The 17,501-nt window shown below is 47.7% G+C and overlaps 1 protein-coding gene across 2 annotated transcripts in view; it reads right to left on the reverse strand.

Moving 5' to 3' along the window:
- The window catches only part of PLEKHG5 (pleckstrin homology and RhoGEF domain containing G5), a 77,835-nt gene that overhangs the window by 21,541 nt on the left and 38,793 nt on the right, over positions 1 to 17,501 (reverse strand). For both annotated transcript variants that reach the window (XM_055001549.1, XM_055001548.1), the window contains exons 3-7: positions 16,729 to 16,831; positions 16,292 to 16,352; positions 15,751 to 15,842; positions 14,659 to 14,795; positions 13,398 to 13,561 (exon numbers count right to left, since the gene is read on the reverse strand). In XM_055001549.1, the coding sequence (XP_054857524.1) occupies positions 13,398 to 13,561; positions 14,659 to 14,795; positions 15,751 to 15,842; positions 16,292 to 16,352; positions 16,729 to 16,831 (557 nt within the window). The remainder of the gene's footprint in view (positions 1 to 13,397; positions 13,562 to 14,658; positions 14,796 to 15,750; positions 15,843 to 16,291; positions 16,353 to 16,728; positions 16,832 to 17,501) is intronic.

Raw genomic sequence — 17,501 nt, forward strand, 5'->3', positions numbered from 1 at the left:
AAATGCAAATTGTAAAGGAGTGCAGCCCACAGGGAAGGGAGAGGAGGGGTTAACCCTCCAACCTCCACTGATGTTTGCATTTTAAAGGGGGGGAAACATGTCCCTTAAAAACACATCTTTTCTCCTTTCAGATGCTAATCACAGAGCAGGAGAACAGATTCTGAATTGCCAGTAGAAGCCAAAGAGTTAAATTCTCTTGCCTTTCCCTGCATGGGCCCAATGCAATTTGAGGCTGCATTATATAGACTGTAGGGCAGGGATTTGAGCCCAGAGGCCATCAGAGAGCAGAGAGGCAGCAGCCAGGCACTTCTCCATCATGCCTGGCTCCTGCTGCAGTGACGAAGAACAATCTTACCTCTTCTATGTTGGATGTTATGCTTTAATCCTTTGTGGGTTTTAGTCTTTTACCTGTTGTTATAAATGACTTTGAGAATGCTTGTGTTGGGAAGCACAGCAAAAATATCCTGTGCACGCACAAAATACAAGAACGTCTCCCCACCTCCAGATGGAAGAAGATTGAGACACTAGAAATGGTCAGGGCTTCTGGCACACCAACCTTCTCCATAGATCCTTTGGAACTCACTCTATACACATGCTCAATGAATTATGTTATGTGTGTGTGTGTGTGTGTCCCACCATTACTAGGAGTCAGTTGGTGTACATGTGGACTTCCACAACCAGTTAAACAGCGCACTCCTGGCACCGTTGCAAGTTGGGAAAATGGTGCGGTGGCGGCTTAAGACCCTTCTCTGCATATGCCACAGTCAAAATCCGAATCAGGTACACAAGAGATAATATCTGGAGAGCTGAATTCATTTTCTTCCCAATACATTAAAAATTAGAGATGAGAACCAATTACAGAATTTTTAGTTAAATAAAACAGAAACCTAGTGGCACCTTAAAGCCTAGCAACATTTATTTCAATACGAGCTTTCGTGGGTCACAGCGCACTTCGCCAGACAGATATCTAACATACTGAAATAAATGTTGTTTATCTTCAAGGTGTCACTAGGTTTTTGTTTTATTTTGCTACACAGACCAACACAGATACCTGTTTGCAATCATCAAGGATTTTGAGTTGCCCTTGCAGCCAATTACAGGATTTTCAGTTACAATTGCATTGTGGCTGATTAACTGATTCAATTGACAGAGTCTGCATATTGTCAAATGTTTAAAGGCAATGCTTTTCGGATATAAAGGAAACAGAAGACCATCTCCACTGTAATAATGAGCAGCCACCGCTAGGAGGCAAGGCCATCTTGAATACTCTTTGTTACAGAAACACACAGCTAACAGCCTCTGCAAGTAAACAAACACATCCTTGACTCTCAAACCCACTAATTCTAATTGGTCACCCACAAAACTACCTGCTACTTAGCAAGTCTAATGAGGACTAGAGCCTTATTTTGTTTTGCTTCCGCAGAACTGAAAGGGGTAGTACTATTTTTATGTATTTATTTATGTAATTTATAGTTCACCTTTCTCACTAAGAAAGTTAGTGATAGTGGGCAATGCACCTTTTGCTACTGATGGGGGGGGGGGGTAGTGTCTTTATGTGGCCTCTGCTTCTTCCAGCTATGATTCTATAATTTTTATCTTTATAAAACAGCCGAAGCACTACAGGATACTCGTAGCACTTTCCCACCCACCCCCTTCCTTTGTTTTTAGGAAAAACGGTTCTTCATATTTTAATTCATTGGGGCTTTGTTAATTGATAAAGGATCAATGGGTTTCCAGGCCAGTTAGCAAGCCTAGTTTATTTGGACCAGAAGCAACTATCTGGGGTTTGTACTTTAAAAAAAAAAAAACAGGAACTGCCAGGAGAATAAAACCTGGAGTTTTCTACCTGCAAAACGTTGAGTTAGTAGGATTTGAGTTCAGTGGAGCCTTAGAAACCAACAAGATTTTCAGGGTAAGCTTTCGAGAGTCACAGCTCCCTTCTTCAGACACAAGTAGGAATGGAAATCTTTGAGCCTTAATATCCCAGCCAAAGGTGGGTGGGGTGTTACGAAGGAGTGAATCAGGATGTAAAGGCACAAGCTTACACTCTGAAAACCTTGTTGGTCTCTCAAGTGCCACTGGACTCAAATCCTGCCGGGCTACTGCAGACCAACTTGGCTACCCTCCTAAACGATCACCACTGAGTTAGGCTAGCAGCCTAATAGCCCAGGTGAGCCTGATCTCATCAGATCTCAGAAGCGAAGCAGGGCTGGCCTTGGTTATTAATTGGATGGCAGACCTCCAAGGAAGACCAGGGTTGCAGAGCCAGGCAATGGCAAGCTACCCTGGGACATCTCTTGCCTTCATAGCCCATAAGGGGTTGGTTGTGACCTGACGGCACTTAATTAGTATTCCCATTGAGTTATGACCCTCTCTTCCTAAACATTTCCTGTGCCTCTCAGCCAGGAAAAAAAAAAGATGGGATTTGAACCCACAACAATCTCACAGGTACAAACCTAGCAGTAGTGCCAAGACATCTTGGACCAACTTTGTTCTCTAGCAGAACCCCAGGAGGGAAAGTTGGTTTCTCCCAGACTCACCTTAGCTCTAGTGATGTTGCTCTTTGGCCCGGGGAAGACGCTTGAGGAACAAAGGCAGGAGGGCAAAACAAGGGAGACCAACCGCCTGGCTGTCTCCAGCTGGCTGGCTGGCAGGCGGAGGGGGAGGGCTGGTCTTGAGTCAACACTGCTACTAGCCCCCCCTCCCACCTCCCCTTTACTCACATAGATTGCATCGCTGAGAAGGATTTGCAGGACACCCTGGTGATGAGGCATTCCTAAGGTCTGGCGTGCATCTCAGGAAGACCAGTATGCCCCGGACAGAGTGCCCATGCCATACGCTCTGCTGCCAGCCTGGCTCGTAGGAAGGCACTCAGTCTGGTAACAAAGGACCCCAGAAATGGAGCAGCCCTCCAGAACTGCTTTTTCACAGCCCACATAGCTGGAGGCAGGCAACAGTTGTCTTACAAGCAGGCTGATGAGAGAGTCTTTGTCGCCTCCCAGGAAGGGGATGCAAAACCCTTTTTTTCTTGCCTTGGGTCAAAGAGGTTGGCAGGTTTTTAAAATCCCGTCTGAAGCAGAGGGAACATAGCCACAAGCCATTGGGAGCCCCAATCCTTTTTCCTAGACTGCCTTGCACTCCCTGAAAAACTATCATTTCTTTCTAGGAGTTGCATGCGTTTATTATATGCAGCAACGGACAAAGAGAATCGCTTGAACACCTTTTAGTCCATGACTTGGGAGTGATGGAGGGGGGTCTTCCCATGAAGAGAGTTCAAAATGGGCCAAATCCTGCTGGGCTGGCAAGACAGCAGGTCCTCCTAGCCGGCTGTGCCCCTCTTCCACTCTGCCTTGCTTTAATATCAGTTTTCCCCAGAGCTTTGTTTTTTAGGAAAGATTGAAATGAGGCAGCAGTAAGCAACTGTAATTTGCATGCTTACCATACACTTCTAGTTTAGTTTAGTTTAGTTTAGTTTAGTTTAGTTTAGTTTAGTTTAGTTTAGTTTAGTTTAGTTTAGTTTAGTTTAGTTTAGTTTAGTTTAGTTTAGTTTATTCGGTGTTTAGCCCGTCCTCCCCACAAGTGGGATCAGGACGGGGTACAATAGTCATAAAATACAATAAAATACATAAAATATATAGCAGATTCTACAATACAATTGAGCAATTAAAATTATATATATACAAAAACCTGATATAGTTGGCTACACATTCCTGCCCCCAGCATACAAAGAGGGCACAACTGCACAATTGTGTGTACACGGTGGCCACTGAATGCACGAAGCTACCTTATACAAAATGGTCTATCAAGGACAGTTTGGTCTACTCTGACTAGCAGTGGCTCTCTGAGATCTTGGGGGACAGACTTTCACATCCCCAACTCCTTGTTAATGGGAGATGATAGATACTGAATCTGGGAACTTATGCATACAAAACAGATGCTCTACCACTGATTGGGTAACCAAAAAAAGTTGAGTGAGTAAACTCCAAAAACGTGGAAAAACCAAAGTAAAAGTACACTTTAGTAATTACAGTGAGATATATTCAAAAGATGGGTAGACATGTTCATCTGACTGTATCAGTAGAAAAGAGCAAGAGTCCAGTAGCACTTATAAGACTAACAACTTTTGTGGTAGGGTATGAGCTTTCGTGAGTCACAGCTTGCTTCTTCAGATACTTCAGTACAGAAGTATCTGAAGAAGTGAGCGGTGACTCACGAAAGCTCATACCCTACCACAAATGTTGTTAGTTTTATAAGTGCTACTGGACTCTTGCTCTTTTCTACTGATATATTCAACAGCAAGCAACTCAATAAAAATAGTTTATCCAGTGTCACTAAACCATGGCTCTTCCACTCATAATACTGACAGTTTGACGTGAGGTCTCCATAACTTCCTTCAGCTTTGAAACATTGGCAAATACTCTGTGGACATCATCAGTAATGGAATCTTTGGGGATTGTCTCTGGCAGGAGGTGGTGACACTTGCCAACAGGCCGGGAGAAAAATGCCCTGCCCTTTTAGTAGAGGCTTACTGTGTAGAAGCTGAACGCTTTTGTGGCATGTGGGTTAATAACAACACCTGGTAAATAACTACTTGAGAAACCTCTGTTAAAAGGACATCACATTTTGTTTTCTTCTCCAGGCTGTGGGCAACCCTATCGGGGTTTAAGGTTTGCAGGCAGCCTTGCATGACTCATTTTGCTTTTCATATAGATAACAGTCACATCTGCTAACATGATACAACTTTTTGCGAGACTTGAACTTTTTTAACTGCACAAATGTTCTTTTGGAACTGCAGAGCTTCCCTCCCAGAACTGCACATTTTGTTTCTGTTTGTACTTTTTTTTTAAAGCCCTGGTTTTATTTTGCCCATAAGTAGGAACCCACGCAGAGAGAGAGCGCATGCATAACAAAGAGAGAGAAAGAAAGAAAGAGAGATTTCTTTTCCTTCTGCAAGGTATCAGGGAAGAAACATGGAGTGATTCCACGCACGTTGGATAATGCACTTCCAATCCTCTTTATAGATCATTTGGAACGGATTTTTGTGTGTGCGGAACAAAAAAAATCCACCTCAAATGATTGGTAAAGTGCATTGAAAGTGCATTATCCAACGTGTGCGGAATCAGCCATTGTCTGTTGCTAGTGTCTCTTAGTGTCAAATATGAATTCCGCCCCCAAATTAACTCCCCTCCACACACCTATATATCCTTTTCCCTTCCTCACAAGGCAGCTCCTCTACGCCATTTTTGCCTACCAAGCTCATCCCTCTGTCGCCCACTTTTACTTCACAATATTGTGTCTCTCTACACAATACTTTCGTCATGTGTTCTTCATGTGTCAGGAGATGCAATATTAGCTGGGAAGCGTAGTTTTAAATGACAGAGCCAGCGGAGATCACTCCAGAGGGGATGGATTCTCTCACAGCCCTCTGCCGCCTCTGACATGTCGGTCTGTCTCCTCCTCCTGAGCTTTTACCCTGCTGCCCTTTGCTGCTTAAAACTTTTAATTAACTGAGCCTCAGCAGGGCAAAGGCTCAGGAAGGGGAGGCAGCAGAGGGCTGTGAGAGAATCTATCCCCTCTGGAGCGATCTCCGCAGACTCTGTCTTTCAAAATAGACTAAGCTAACGTTGTGTCTCCCGACACTTGACGGACATGTGTCCTGCCGTCTTGTGCAGAGAGACTCAACGGGACCCAAAGAGAATCATCATTGTCTATATCATTAATTCTTTTAAACTGCAAAAAAGAAGAAATCCTATGCCACTCAAAAAACACAACACCTTTACAGCAAACAGAACAAAAAGAGGTGCAGATTGCAAACGCCCAGTGGTGCAAACAGAACCCTTTGGAAATGGAAAACAGGTTTCTGCAAAGCTCTAGTATGGGAACTGGGAGTCAAGTTCATTGCCCACCGCTCTAGAGTAGCAACTTTCAATGTCTCCTGTGCCACAGAGAAGCCCACGCGCATTGCAGAGGATCCCAAGGCGTATTCCAGGAGGAACACAGACGTTGCTCCTTTAACCACCTTCCACCACATTCCCCTAAGAAGCATCATTACTCCCAGGGAACAAAGGAGCAGATTTTGATAGCAGCTGCTACCAGCGTTCTTGCAACTCACGGCCACACTCATTCCTTAACCCCCACACCACAAATATATATATATATAGTCAGCAGAGACCTTTGGGTACCTGGTAGATAAAAGTTGGTGTGCTAATCACCAAAGGATGGCTTATCTCATGCCGAAAGGGGTGCCGGCAGCAATCAAATCCTCCTCCAAAAAAGGTGCTGGCTCTGGTTCAAGAGCCTCCCGGCTTTGCAGCCAAAACACAGGGGCAGCGGACAATTCCCAGCTAGCCCAGGGAGGAGGAGAGGGGAGAGGCTCCCCCTGGGTTTGCCAGCAGAGCAGCTGGGACAAACAGCTGGATACTCACAGTCACTTCCCTGCGCACAGCCCCGCATTGGTGACAGCTAGTCTGCCCTTTGGGCAAGCAGAGCACAGCCGCTGACAAGGAGACAATACACCTCTGGGGACGGATGCTTCCCCCAGCCCTGCACGACAGCGGAGACTTTGTCTTCAGCTGTCGCCTGGCTCCCCTTCATTGTTTGGTAGGGGGCTGGGATGGGATTTGTGGGAATGGAAGAGTGGATTGCTGTCCACTGCGGGCCTTAATGGCGGAATGGTCAAGGGCAGTGTGTGAGAGAGAAAAACATGCGCACAGGTGGGAATGAAAGGCCATTCCAGTTCGAAGTTTTGTGCAGGTCCAATTCAACAGACTCAAGAGGTGGGAGACACAGAGAGACTGTGCACCATTTCTCATAAGAGTCGTGCTGGATCAGAAGAGCAGTCCACCCAGTGCAGCATCCGGCCTCACACAAGAGCCGATCAGTTACTCTGGAAGGGAGGCAACAGAGCACAGAGGCCAAAGCTTGACGTTACCACTTGTCATTCATATTCAGAGGTTGACTGCCTCTGAATGTGGAGGTTCTCTTTAGTCACTAGGGCTAGTAGCCACTGATAGACCTCTTCTCCATAAACCTGTCTCATCCCCTTTTAAAGCCATCTGTGCTGAGGCTAATACCACATCCTCTGGCAGCGAATTCCACCTTTTAAGCACTCATCATGCCCTGACCTGGGAAGCCCAGGTAAGCCGGATCTCGTCAGATCTCAGAAGCTAAGAAGGGTCAGCCTTGGTTAGGAATTGGATGGGAGACCTCCACTGAAGACCAGGGTTGCAGAGGCAGGCAATGGCAAACCATCTCTGTTAGTCTCGTGCCATGAAAACCCCACCAGGGGTCACCATACGTCAGCTATGACTTGAGGGCCCTCTCCCCTCCAATCACTCATCATAGAAAGAAGCATTTCCTTATGTCCATCCCATGCTAGATCTACCCCTTCCCTACCAACAGTTAGTGGGGTGGCACATGACCAAACGCTTTGCTTTCGCTACTACTGTGTCTGATGCCTCCACTTGGGCATTCAGCCCCAAAGCAACTTCGCAGGGTCGTCACCAAGACTGCTGAGTGAATGTCCAGGAAGCACTTGGCATGCTCCAAAGTGCAACGGAAAGCCAAATTTGGTTTTTCAGCTAAACGTGCATGTTCCAGAGTGACACCCTGGCACTGCATATGGATGCCAAAGCTAAGGGCTGGCATGGATCAAGCCTTGCAGAGCAGCTAGCTCCAGCATGTCACAGAGAAGGGTCCCGTCCAGTCTTCTCCCCGATGCACGGATGTGCCGTGCAGAGGGGGGGGAAACAAGCAACTGACACACTCTCCTTGCTGTGGAGCAGTCCAAGTGCAGCTGAGCCCCCCAGCCTGCAGAAACCAGCTCAAGCCCATCCATTGAAAGAATGGGGGAAAATGATTAGGAATTGATTGCCAGCTGCTGCAATGAGATAAACACAGAACTCGAAACAAACAAGCACGTTTGGTGGGTTTTGAAATGATTTTGCTTTTTAAAACAGGTTTCCATTTTGCTGCTAAGTTCCTTGAAGACCAGAACTGGAAGGAAAGAAAAGGGAGGAAGGATAAAAAGAAATAAATGGGCACAGCCTATAGTGGGATATAAAAGCCTCTGTAAATTGCAAGGGCCAGGGAGGATCTCTTGACAATGCAGAGGGATTTTTTGTACTTTTGGAATGTCCTAAACCAGGATTAATGAAAAAAGGAGCCTTGGGGCACCTTGAAACCACAGATTTATGGCAGGTGAACTTTCGTGGACTAGGGCCCGTTCTATATCTCACCCACAGAAGCATTAAAATAAAATCTTTAAGGGCTGCAAGATTCCTGTTTGTGACTAACATGGCCACTCCTTAGGAGGAAATTCAGATGGCAAAATTATGTACTTTCCATTATAAAAACGATAATAAAGTCTCTATTTGCTTCATTTGTACCCCACCTTTCTCCCCCAAAGAGACCCAAAGTGGCTTACATCATTCTCCTCTCCTTCATTTTTCTGCACAACAACCCTGTGAAGTAGGATAGGCTGAGAGAGCATGTCTGGCCCAACCCGGCAAGCTTCGGTGGCGCAGCTGGGATTTGAACCTGGTTCTCTCCCAGATTCTAGGCTGACACTCAAACTGCTACACCACACTGGCTAAATCATGACCCTCAAAGGTATCTAAATCAATCTACACAGGAAAAAGGAATGGGAGAGAACTTGCTCTGAAAACACGGCCTGGCTCCTAGCCAAGGCCTTTCTGCAGGAAGGGTTCACCTGAGTTCACCTGATTCTAACCTCTTGCTCCAGATTAATTAGAGATGTTGCAGATGCTGCGGGTCAAAGGTCCCCACACTGGGCATAGCTACACTCCTGTGGACTCCAAAGCAGCTGCCGGGGATCAGAGATCTGTAGCCCAGGCCCAAATGCAGACGTGAGCTTTCTTTCCAGGATGAGCTGGCCAGCGGCTGAATGCAGTAAGGCCTCGATGGACTCCAGCCCACATCAATTCAGAGGGCCAAACCACACATTATAAAATTCTCATGGACCTTCAAGAGAAGTGGTTTGAGAGTCCCCCACCTTGAACTCAATGCCCAGGCACGCAGACACCTGATTTGGGTCAGGAATATAGCACACAGGGAGAAGGAGCTTATGCGTTCCTCCCTGGGCTGAGTTCCTGACCTGAACTCACCTTTGAAAGCTGCCGTTTTCCCCCAGTGGAGACCGCAGTATGGATGAGCTACGCGTAAGTTTATCAGCGAGCCAAACAACGGGGCTGCTTCAAGTCAGGGAAATGCAGGAGAATGCAAGCTCCAAGCATGAACTGCCAGCAAACATCGGCTTGACAGGACCCACAGTGGAGCGAAGGACATACACAGGAACTGTGCCTAACACAGTTAGATCTGGAGACATCCTGCAGTAAGCAAATGTTCTTCATCGAGCAGCAACTTTTCACCCTCATCTGCCACTGCTGGGACAGGCCAGCGAAACCGAGAGGATTCTGTGTTGTTTGTGGCAGGACAGGGGAATCTCGAGATGCGTGGAGCAAATCAGCCCCGTGCCTTCTTGGATGGCTCAGGCTGGCCCCATCTCATCAGCTCTCAGAAGCTAAGCAGGGTCGGCCCCGGTTAGTAATTGGATGGGAGGCCACCAAGAAAATCCAGAGCCGCTACGCAGAGGCAAAACACCTCTGAATGACTCTTGCCTTAGAAAGCCCTACGGGGTTGGCTGCAACTTGACAGCACTTTCTACCACCCTTTGGCCCTATAAGCGGCATGCACAACAAGACACTGAGAACGTCAATGGGGGCGGGGGCTATACCATACTAGGTCAAGGTGCAAGCTGAAAACCATTAATTTCCCAGCTGTCACTAAGAGGACTGCTCACCTCTCAATATCACCCCAGGATAATTCTTGTGGCTTATCCTCTCGGGCTGTGGTAAGGGTGACAGAGAGAACAGAGGAGAAGATGGTTGAGCAGTCTGAAGTGCCCTATAAATGCAATAATGGCACTGAAAACATGCAAACAAGATCTATAGGACCTTCCAGATTGCCTGGAGACAAAGAGCCAGGAAGCATAAGGCTAAATGTTGCAGAGGGATTTCCCATCTCTGTCACCTTCCTTTCCCTCGGAGAAGAGTGGTGGGAGGTTCTAGCCTTGAAGGACCAACATTCCTCTTATCTCTCACCTACAGCTGTTGCATTGAGATCCCTGCCATCTAGCTCTCTACTGACAAAGAGCAAACTCACATTCGGCCCAAATCTCTGCTTTCCCAGCATGCCACCGCCTGCTACATCTCTGAATGAAAAACCTTGACTGGCTGGATTCGGCTACTGTCTCAACTGGTGGGAAGGTAAAGAGAGTGCTTTGTCCTGGCAGAATGGGCCGCCCCCAGGTATCACTGCCTCTTGGGGGACTGCAGGACTGCCCAGCTGAGAATTATATATGTGCAGGGCTTTTTTTCAGCTGGAACGCGGTGGAAAGGAGTTCCGGCACCTCTTGAAAATGGTCAAATGGCTGGTGGCACTGCCCCCTGATCTCCAGGCAGAGGGGAGTTTAGATTGCCCTCCGCAACATGGAGGGCAATCTAAACTCCCCTCTGTCTGGAGATCATGGGGTGGGGCCACCAGCTATGTGATCATTTTTGCCGAGGGCAACCCACTGAGTTCCACCACCTCTTTTCCCAGAAAAAAAGCCCTGTATATGTGGATCCTGGTGGCAACAAATCCAGGGGTTACAGGCAGCTTCCTGGCTCTATGCAGCTCTCATCACACTAGACAGGTCCAAAGTACCCCTCTCTTCCCATGAACTGTTCCATAAACTGTTGGCAAAAAGGGCGCAGTTCTAAAAACGGCAACTTCATTTACTATCGCCACTGGCTAGGAGAGACAAAGGACACTGGGAAAACAAAGGGAGCCACAGCTGCAAGAGAAAACAACCGGCAGTTCAAAGCAGGGACACAAGTAGACACCCCCAAGGCCCAAGACAAGGATCTGCTAAAAAGATTTCCGTGTCAGACGGTCTGTATCAAGGAAGCATGAGAAAAGCTGCACTCCTCGGTGCAAGTTTTTCCAGCTCCCCTTTGGAATAGGTAGGCAAAGCTATAATTCCTACTTGGCTCATAGTATGAGGTACAGGCAGGTTCCACCCATAGGCAAAGATCAAGCTCCAGCAAGGGTAGGGGACAGCTATGTGAATCTTGGCTTATGGTTGGCCCAACTCACTATGTAATTGCTTGAACTGCCAGACTGCCCTTCCAAACACGCAAGGTGGGGACGCACTGTAGCCCTGGCCTACCTCGCACAGCACCTCAGGAAAGCCGGACTGAGAGCCAGTTTGGTGTAGTGGTTAAAAGCAGCAGGACTCTAATCTGGAGGGGCAGGTTTGATCCCCCCCTCCTCCTCCCCTTGAAGCCAGCTGGGTGACCTTGGGTCAGTCACAGCTTCTAGGAGCTCTCTCAGCCCCACCCACCTCATAGGGTGTTTGTTGCGGGGATAATAACAACACAATGCCAACACAATGCCAAGACCACGGCAATACAGCCCGGAAAACCCACAACAACCAATAACAACACACTTTGTAAACCACTCTGAGTGGGCATTAAGTTGTCCTGAAGGGCGGTATATAAATCAAATGTTGTTGTTATTATTAAGGGGGGGGTCTGTGTCACTCCACTTCCTGACTGTAGCCGTGTCTCCTCACAGCACCCAGTTTGTGAGCAAGAGGAAAGAGCTGCAGTAAAGAAAACCGTTCCTTTCTCACAATGCCCCTGCGGGCAGCCTCGTTTTTGACAGGAATATGGCTGGAACCACTTTCTTGGATATTTCTGTCAGTCGCATTTCTAGCCTGACTTTGCAAGTTCAGGGCAGGGCACTCCCCTCCTCTGTTTTATCCTCACAACAGTCCTAAGAAGTAGGTTAAGCTGACAGAGAGAGAGAGAGAGAGAGAGAGAGAGAGAGAGATGGAGATGAGTGGGTGCAGGGCCGGCACCACCATTGAGGCGGTGAGGTGGGGACCACGGAGGCTGCGGGGCTGGAGGGGGCACCGGAGGGGGCGCCAGAGGGGGTGCTGGGGGCAGAGGCACATGCCACAGAGCTGAAGTGCCTGCCTTGCGCCACCGCCGCCACTGGCCAGCCCTGTGCCGCTGCCGCCACCGCCGCCAGCCACCCCCACGCTGCTGCCGGGGCGGCGCGTGGAGCACAGGCAGCCTCTTCGCGCTGCCCCAGTCACCCGCCAGCCAATGCCCCCACCTTTACTGCATGATGACGTCATCTCGTGATGACGTCATCACGCAGTCCCCGGGTGTGCTAGGAAGCTACGCAGAGTCGACTACTGGATGGGCAACCACTGAGAAGACTCTGCAGAGGAAGGCACTGGCAAACCACCTCTGCTTCACACTTGTCTTGAAAGCCCCTTACTGGGGTCACCATAAGTCAGTTGTGACTTGATGGCACATACGCACACATGCTGCTGTTTCTATCCCTCTTTTTACTGTTCAACTTCTGCTTTTTTCAATAAATGCTGTAAAAAAAAAATCCAGCGACATAAGGGAAAAGGCGTGAAAAGGAATCCACATATTGCGGCCTTGCAGGGTTCAGGCCACTGGGTATAAATGCTCTGAGAGCAGCCTTGGCCCTTGGACACTCCATGCTGCATGTTATTAAAACTGAATGCCATCATTAGCATGATGCATCTTCATAGAAACACAACGTTCTTTTGTTTAGGCTGCTGAAGTTTTAATAACAATAATAATAAAATCGAATTATATACTTCCCTTCAGGACAACTTAATGCCCATTCAGAGCGGTTTACAAAGTGTGTTATTATTATCCCCTTGACAATCCCCCTGTGAGGTGGGAGGGGTTGAGAGAGCTCTGAGAGAGCTGTGACGGACCCAAGGTCACCCAGCTGGCTTCAAGCGGAAGAGTGGGAAATCAAACCTGGCTCTCCAGATTAGAGTTCTGCCACTCTTAACTACTACACCAAACTGGTGTAGTGACATGGGGTGCTTCCCCCATTCCCAGTGTAGAACCTGGCCCCCTTCTTCACCCCTGTTATATTTCAGATGATATCCCTGATAAAGGCAAGTCAGTTATTCATTTTTATCCCATGTATCCTCCAAGGAGCTCAGAATGCCTACTTGGTTCTCTCTAACAATGTACCCTTAAGTGGAGCTACTCTCTTCTAAGTCTATTGCCATCAATAGTCTATTGCCATCAATGCCAACATATCTGCTAAAGACAGCACAGTTAAATCACTTTATCCTCACTACCACCACCCGGCGAGGCAGGCAACTGAGCAAAGCAGTTTAGCAACCCATTTGGGACCCTTCTCGAGCTGGATACGGTTATCCCACTCTGTTTGTCACACTCCAGAAGAGTCAACAGGCTTCCATCCTCCCCGTTTCTGAGCTTTAGCCACCCCACACCTCCCCCTCCCCGAAAGGCTCCCCACTTCTCACTCACCAGGATATCGGTATTCTCCCTGCGAAGGGGCAGATGTTCCAGCCGGTCCAAGGAGGGGGTGCAAGGGAAGGGTGATCCAGTGCTGGGGGGGTGCAGGATGGGCAAGCTAAGGGACTTGAAGTCTTTCACTGCCTGCTCCACTTTGAGCTCATCCCCAGGTTTGGCTGAAATGTGCAAAGAGAGAAACAACCCTCAGTTAGCTCTTGAATCCTTAAGCCAAACAGGAGCCGGCCACAGCTGGTTGACAGTGAACACTTATCAACTACTACATGCCTGTAGCTGCTTGGCCTGTCCCAGCTGATCATCCAATCTCTTTTCTCTTCCCCTGGATTTCTAACCCACCGCAGAAATATTTAATCTCAGCTTTGTGTTTAATTCTGTCTGATCTATTTGCTTATTGTACATCCAGGCCACGTTCCATCCATACGGGTCCTCAAGGCAGATAATGGGATAAAACTATTGAAGTATAAAACAGGCAAATCAGCTCTGACAGTGTCTTTATTAGTACAATTCCACAATGCAGCTCCCAGATGGAAGGTTCATTGCATCCTTCTCCTCCTCCCTTACCCCATGAAGCCAATTATCTGGGGGCAAACGGACTCTCCCTCACTAGAGATCTTCAGGCAGAGGTCAGACAGCTGTCAGAGATGCTCTAGTTTTGGATTTCCTGTACTGGACAGGGGCTGGTCTACATGGCCTCTAGGTATACCTCCAAATCCAGGACTCTATCTCCTTCCTCTTAGCTCTCTCTCTCTCTCTCTCTCTCTCTCTCTCTCTCACACACACACACACACACACACAACTAGATAGGTGACAAAATGTTTCAAAGAATCTGCAATCTGAACATATTTCCATTGCTTGTGGATAAAGATACTGTTTTTCTGTATGTCTGTGCTAGCAGTTCTCTTTCAGGTGTTAAAATAGACTTGACACGTGACAGAACCACCAATGTATACAACGTCCATCTAGAATCCCAAGCATGTTTGGGAATTGCCTACTGGGTGATCAACTCGTCACCCCAAAAGGCTGCCAACACATTTTAAGTGGGCTAAACAGCCACTATTCTTTCCCCATTAGATCATTCAACACACATATGCCAGATGTGGGTTACATTTTTCCTTCCACCCCACCTTCCACTCCTCCTCGATTAAAGAATCCCAGAGCTGCCCTTGCAAAAGAAAAGAATGAATGGGATGTGGTAGCGGAACCCTGAGTGACCCACAGGTCTCTCCACGACTGCTGAGAACCCAGCAGCGCCTACCTTTCACCCGCAGGTAGTGGCCCCCAAATCGGTAGGCTTCAAAGTTGAGTGAGAGAGGCGTGTTGGACTGATCCAGATAAATATCCACTTTTGACAGGTCAATGCCTTTCCTCTCAAACACGGGCAACAGTCCTTCACTGCATCGAAGAGAAAAAGACAAAGCCCGTAGATAGCATGGCCACTCCATGGAAGTAACCGACAGTCACTCAACCCTCCAAATTGTGCCTGCCTTTGATAGGAAACATCCTGATAGCTAAGAAGTTTCATGTTTGCCCTAAGCAGCGTAACTAGTCTGTGGCTATATAGGCACTTGGGCATGTGTGCAAAATAGGCATCAGAGATCACATGATATATTGGAGGGCACTAATGTACATTGCAGATAGTAATCTTTTGCAGTACGGGATACATTTTGATGATGGTAAGTGAAAAGATAGAGGTCAGTTAGTTCAGAGGCTTAGTGCGGGCAGCAGACCAGACAGAATGGCACCATTGGTCAAGAATAACACAATGAAGAACATTTAGATGCTGCTGTTAGAAGAGCACATTTGAAATGCGAAACTGGACAGCAGCAGACACTACAGATGGATTTCACAGGGTAGGACATCCCTCCTCCTACATCCTACTGAATGCCCTCCCCCAATTTCATTCCTGGGGGGGATAAGTGGACCCTCACAAACATCACAGGGGACAAAGTGAATCTGCAATGGGAAGATGGAATCAATGGAAATCACCACCACCCCACCTACAAACAGAAGCATCATTCCTTTGGGGGAACTGCATGCTTGGATATATGCCAGTAGGTTTATCTGCATAACAGGCTTTGTACAGGAGCAGTCTACCTGAGCTGTGAGAATTCAGGATTTCACCAGTCAGTCATATGGAGACTTTGTGGTCATTGGCAAGGAAGGTGTGAGCAAGTGGACTTCTCGCTGAGCAACCGGGTAGAATTCTGCACTCTGCCTATGTGAACTGAGGGGCTTGGGAGCACTGAAGGGGTCTTGGGGAGAATCTGGTGCAATTTTCCACTGGCTGCCCACTGAAAGCTCACATGTACCCCTGCCCCAAATCCCAGGCGAACGTTCATGTCTTTACCCCAGCGACTTCTTCTTCATGGCTGGCACAATCTCAGTCTCAATGTCCACATTCAAATCAAACTTCAAGGTGAAACATTCCTTGCTAGGATCCTGGGAGAGAGATTTAGAGGTTTAGCACTAGGAGACACAGCCCTGACCCCAAAGCAAGGCTCAACATTCATCAGTCCCCCCTTACTCAGGTTGCCAACTCTAGCGGGCACCCTGGCTGGAGAGGGCAGGTACAAGCTCTTTGGCATTACACCAAAGCCCAGTGTCACACAGGCAGATTGCTACACTGACCAAACCCAATTTTGGCCCTCCATGTGCCCAGCATGACCCTCAATTAGAGACATCTGCATATGCTCCTATTGCTGCCAGGGAGGGGACTACCTAAGCCTCTTAAGCATAGGCTCCATGCATTAAGAAACAAAGTTCCTCCCCATTAAAATCCTGGTGCACATTTCCACTCCTCTTTTCCTCATCCCGGTAACATCCTGAGGCCAGCATTCCCAGGTCTGGCAGGGAGAGAGCAAGATGGGAGCAGATGAGAGCATCCTTACGTCCGTGTGTCTCCTCCTGGCCTTCTTCTTGGGCAGCTTCAGTGCTGAACTTTTCTTATCCCTGCAAGAGAAAAACAATGGTATTACAAAAGAAAGCTCTGCCTCCTCTCCTCCTCCATAACTGGGGGAAGGCAAGCAAAGAATTTTCCCAACACAGGAGATAGTTCTCCCACTTGTTCCTGGAGGGTTTTAAAGACTTTTACAGAATTTCTGAGCTGCTAGAAACTTTTGATGGACTTCAGATTTCAGGTACAGAGATTCTATGTTTGGCTGTTTCCCCTGCACATTTTTTTTAAAGCACAGTTCTCTGCATAAGGAAACCAGCATGTCGGAAAGAAAGTTACCTTGGAAACTTTCTCCCTGAGATGCTGGATTTCTAGATGCAGAGACCTTCCCTTGAATTCAGCAGTGCCCATGTTGGTGTCCCCTTCACTCACCCTCTTCCGTCCATCAGCCCTTCGTCATCCTCCTCCACATCTGAAGCAGGGCTGGTGCGTGGTGGACATGACCGCGTGGAGACATTCCGTGCCAGGACAGAACCTGAAAGGCGAAACGAATGGATTTATCCACAGCAAAGCCCTTAGAGGACGGGGATTCAAAGACTTGGTCACATCCCCCCACCTTTTGGGGAGACATCGCCACTGGCAGGTTGGCAGAGCTCTCCGCCAGTCTTTATGCTTTGCTTGTGAGTTTCCCAGATGCCCCCCACTGACCCTTGTTGAGTGCGGGATGCTGGGCTAAACAGACTTTTAGTCTGATCGCCTGGGGCTCTTCTATGGCCCTCTGGAGCAAATGAGCATAGACAAAAGCATTTTCCAAGAGTGCAAACAGACTTTCCTATTCAGTTTGGCTTTTGAAGGATGGCATTTCGGCTAGATCAAGATGGGCAGCCTTGTTAGTCTGTTTGTAGCAGCAGAAAAGAGCAAGACTGCAGCAGCACCTATAAAACTAACAAAATTTGTGCTAGGGTACAAGCCTTTGTGAGCCACAACTCACTTCTTTGGCTAGGAAGCTATTTTAATCTGTTGTTATCCAGTCGGCATCAGCAACCAGAAACCCTCAAGACAAATCCAACCCCTAAAAAAATTTGCCATCCATCCTAAAGATGAATAATGGATTTTTGGCATTTTTTTTTTAAAAAAACAGCATTTAAAGCATTAACTAATGTGAATTGTTCACATTGTTATTACTTATTGTTTTGTCCCTATGG

This window comes from Eublepharis macularius, chromosome 17 (genome assembly GCF_028583425.1).
Source record: "Eublepharis macularius isolate TG4126 chromosome 17, MPM_Emac_v1.0, whole genome shotgun sequence".
NCBI classification, from domain to species: Eukaryota; Metazoa; Chordata; class Lepidosauria; order Squamata; family Eublepharidae; genus Eublepharis; species Eublepharis macularius.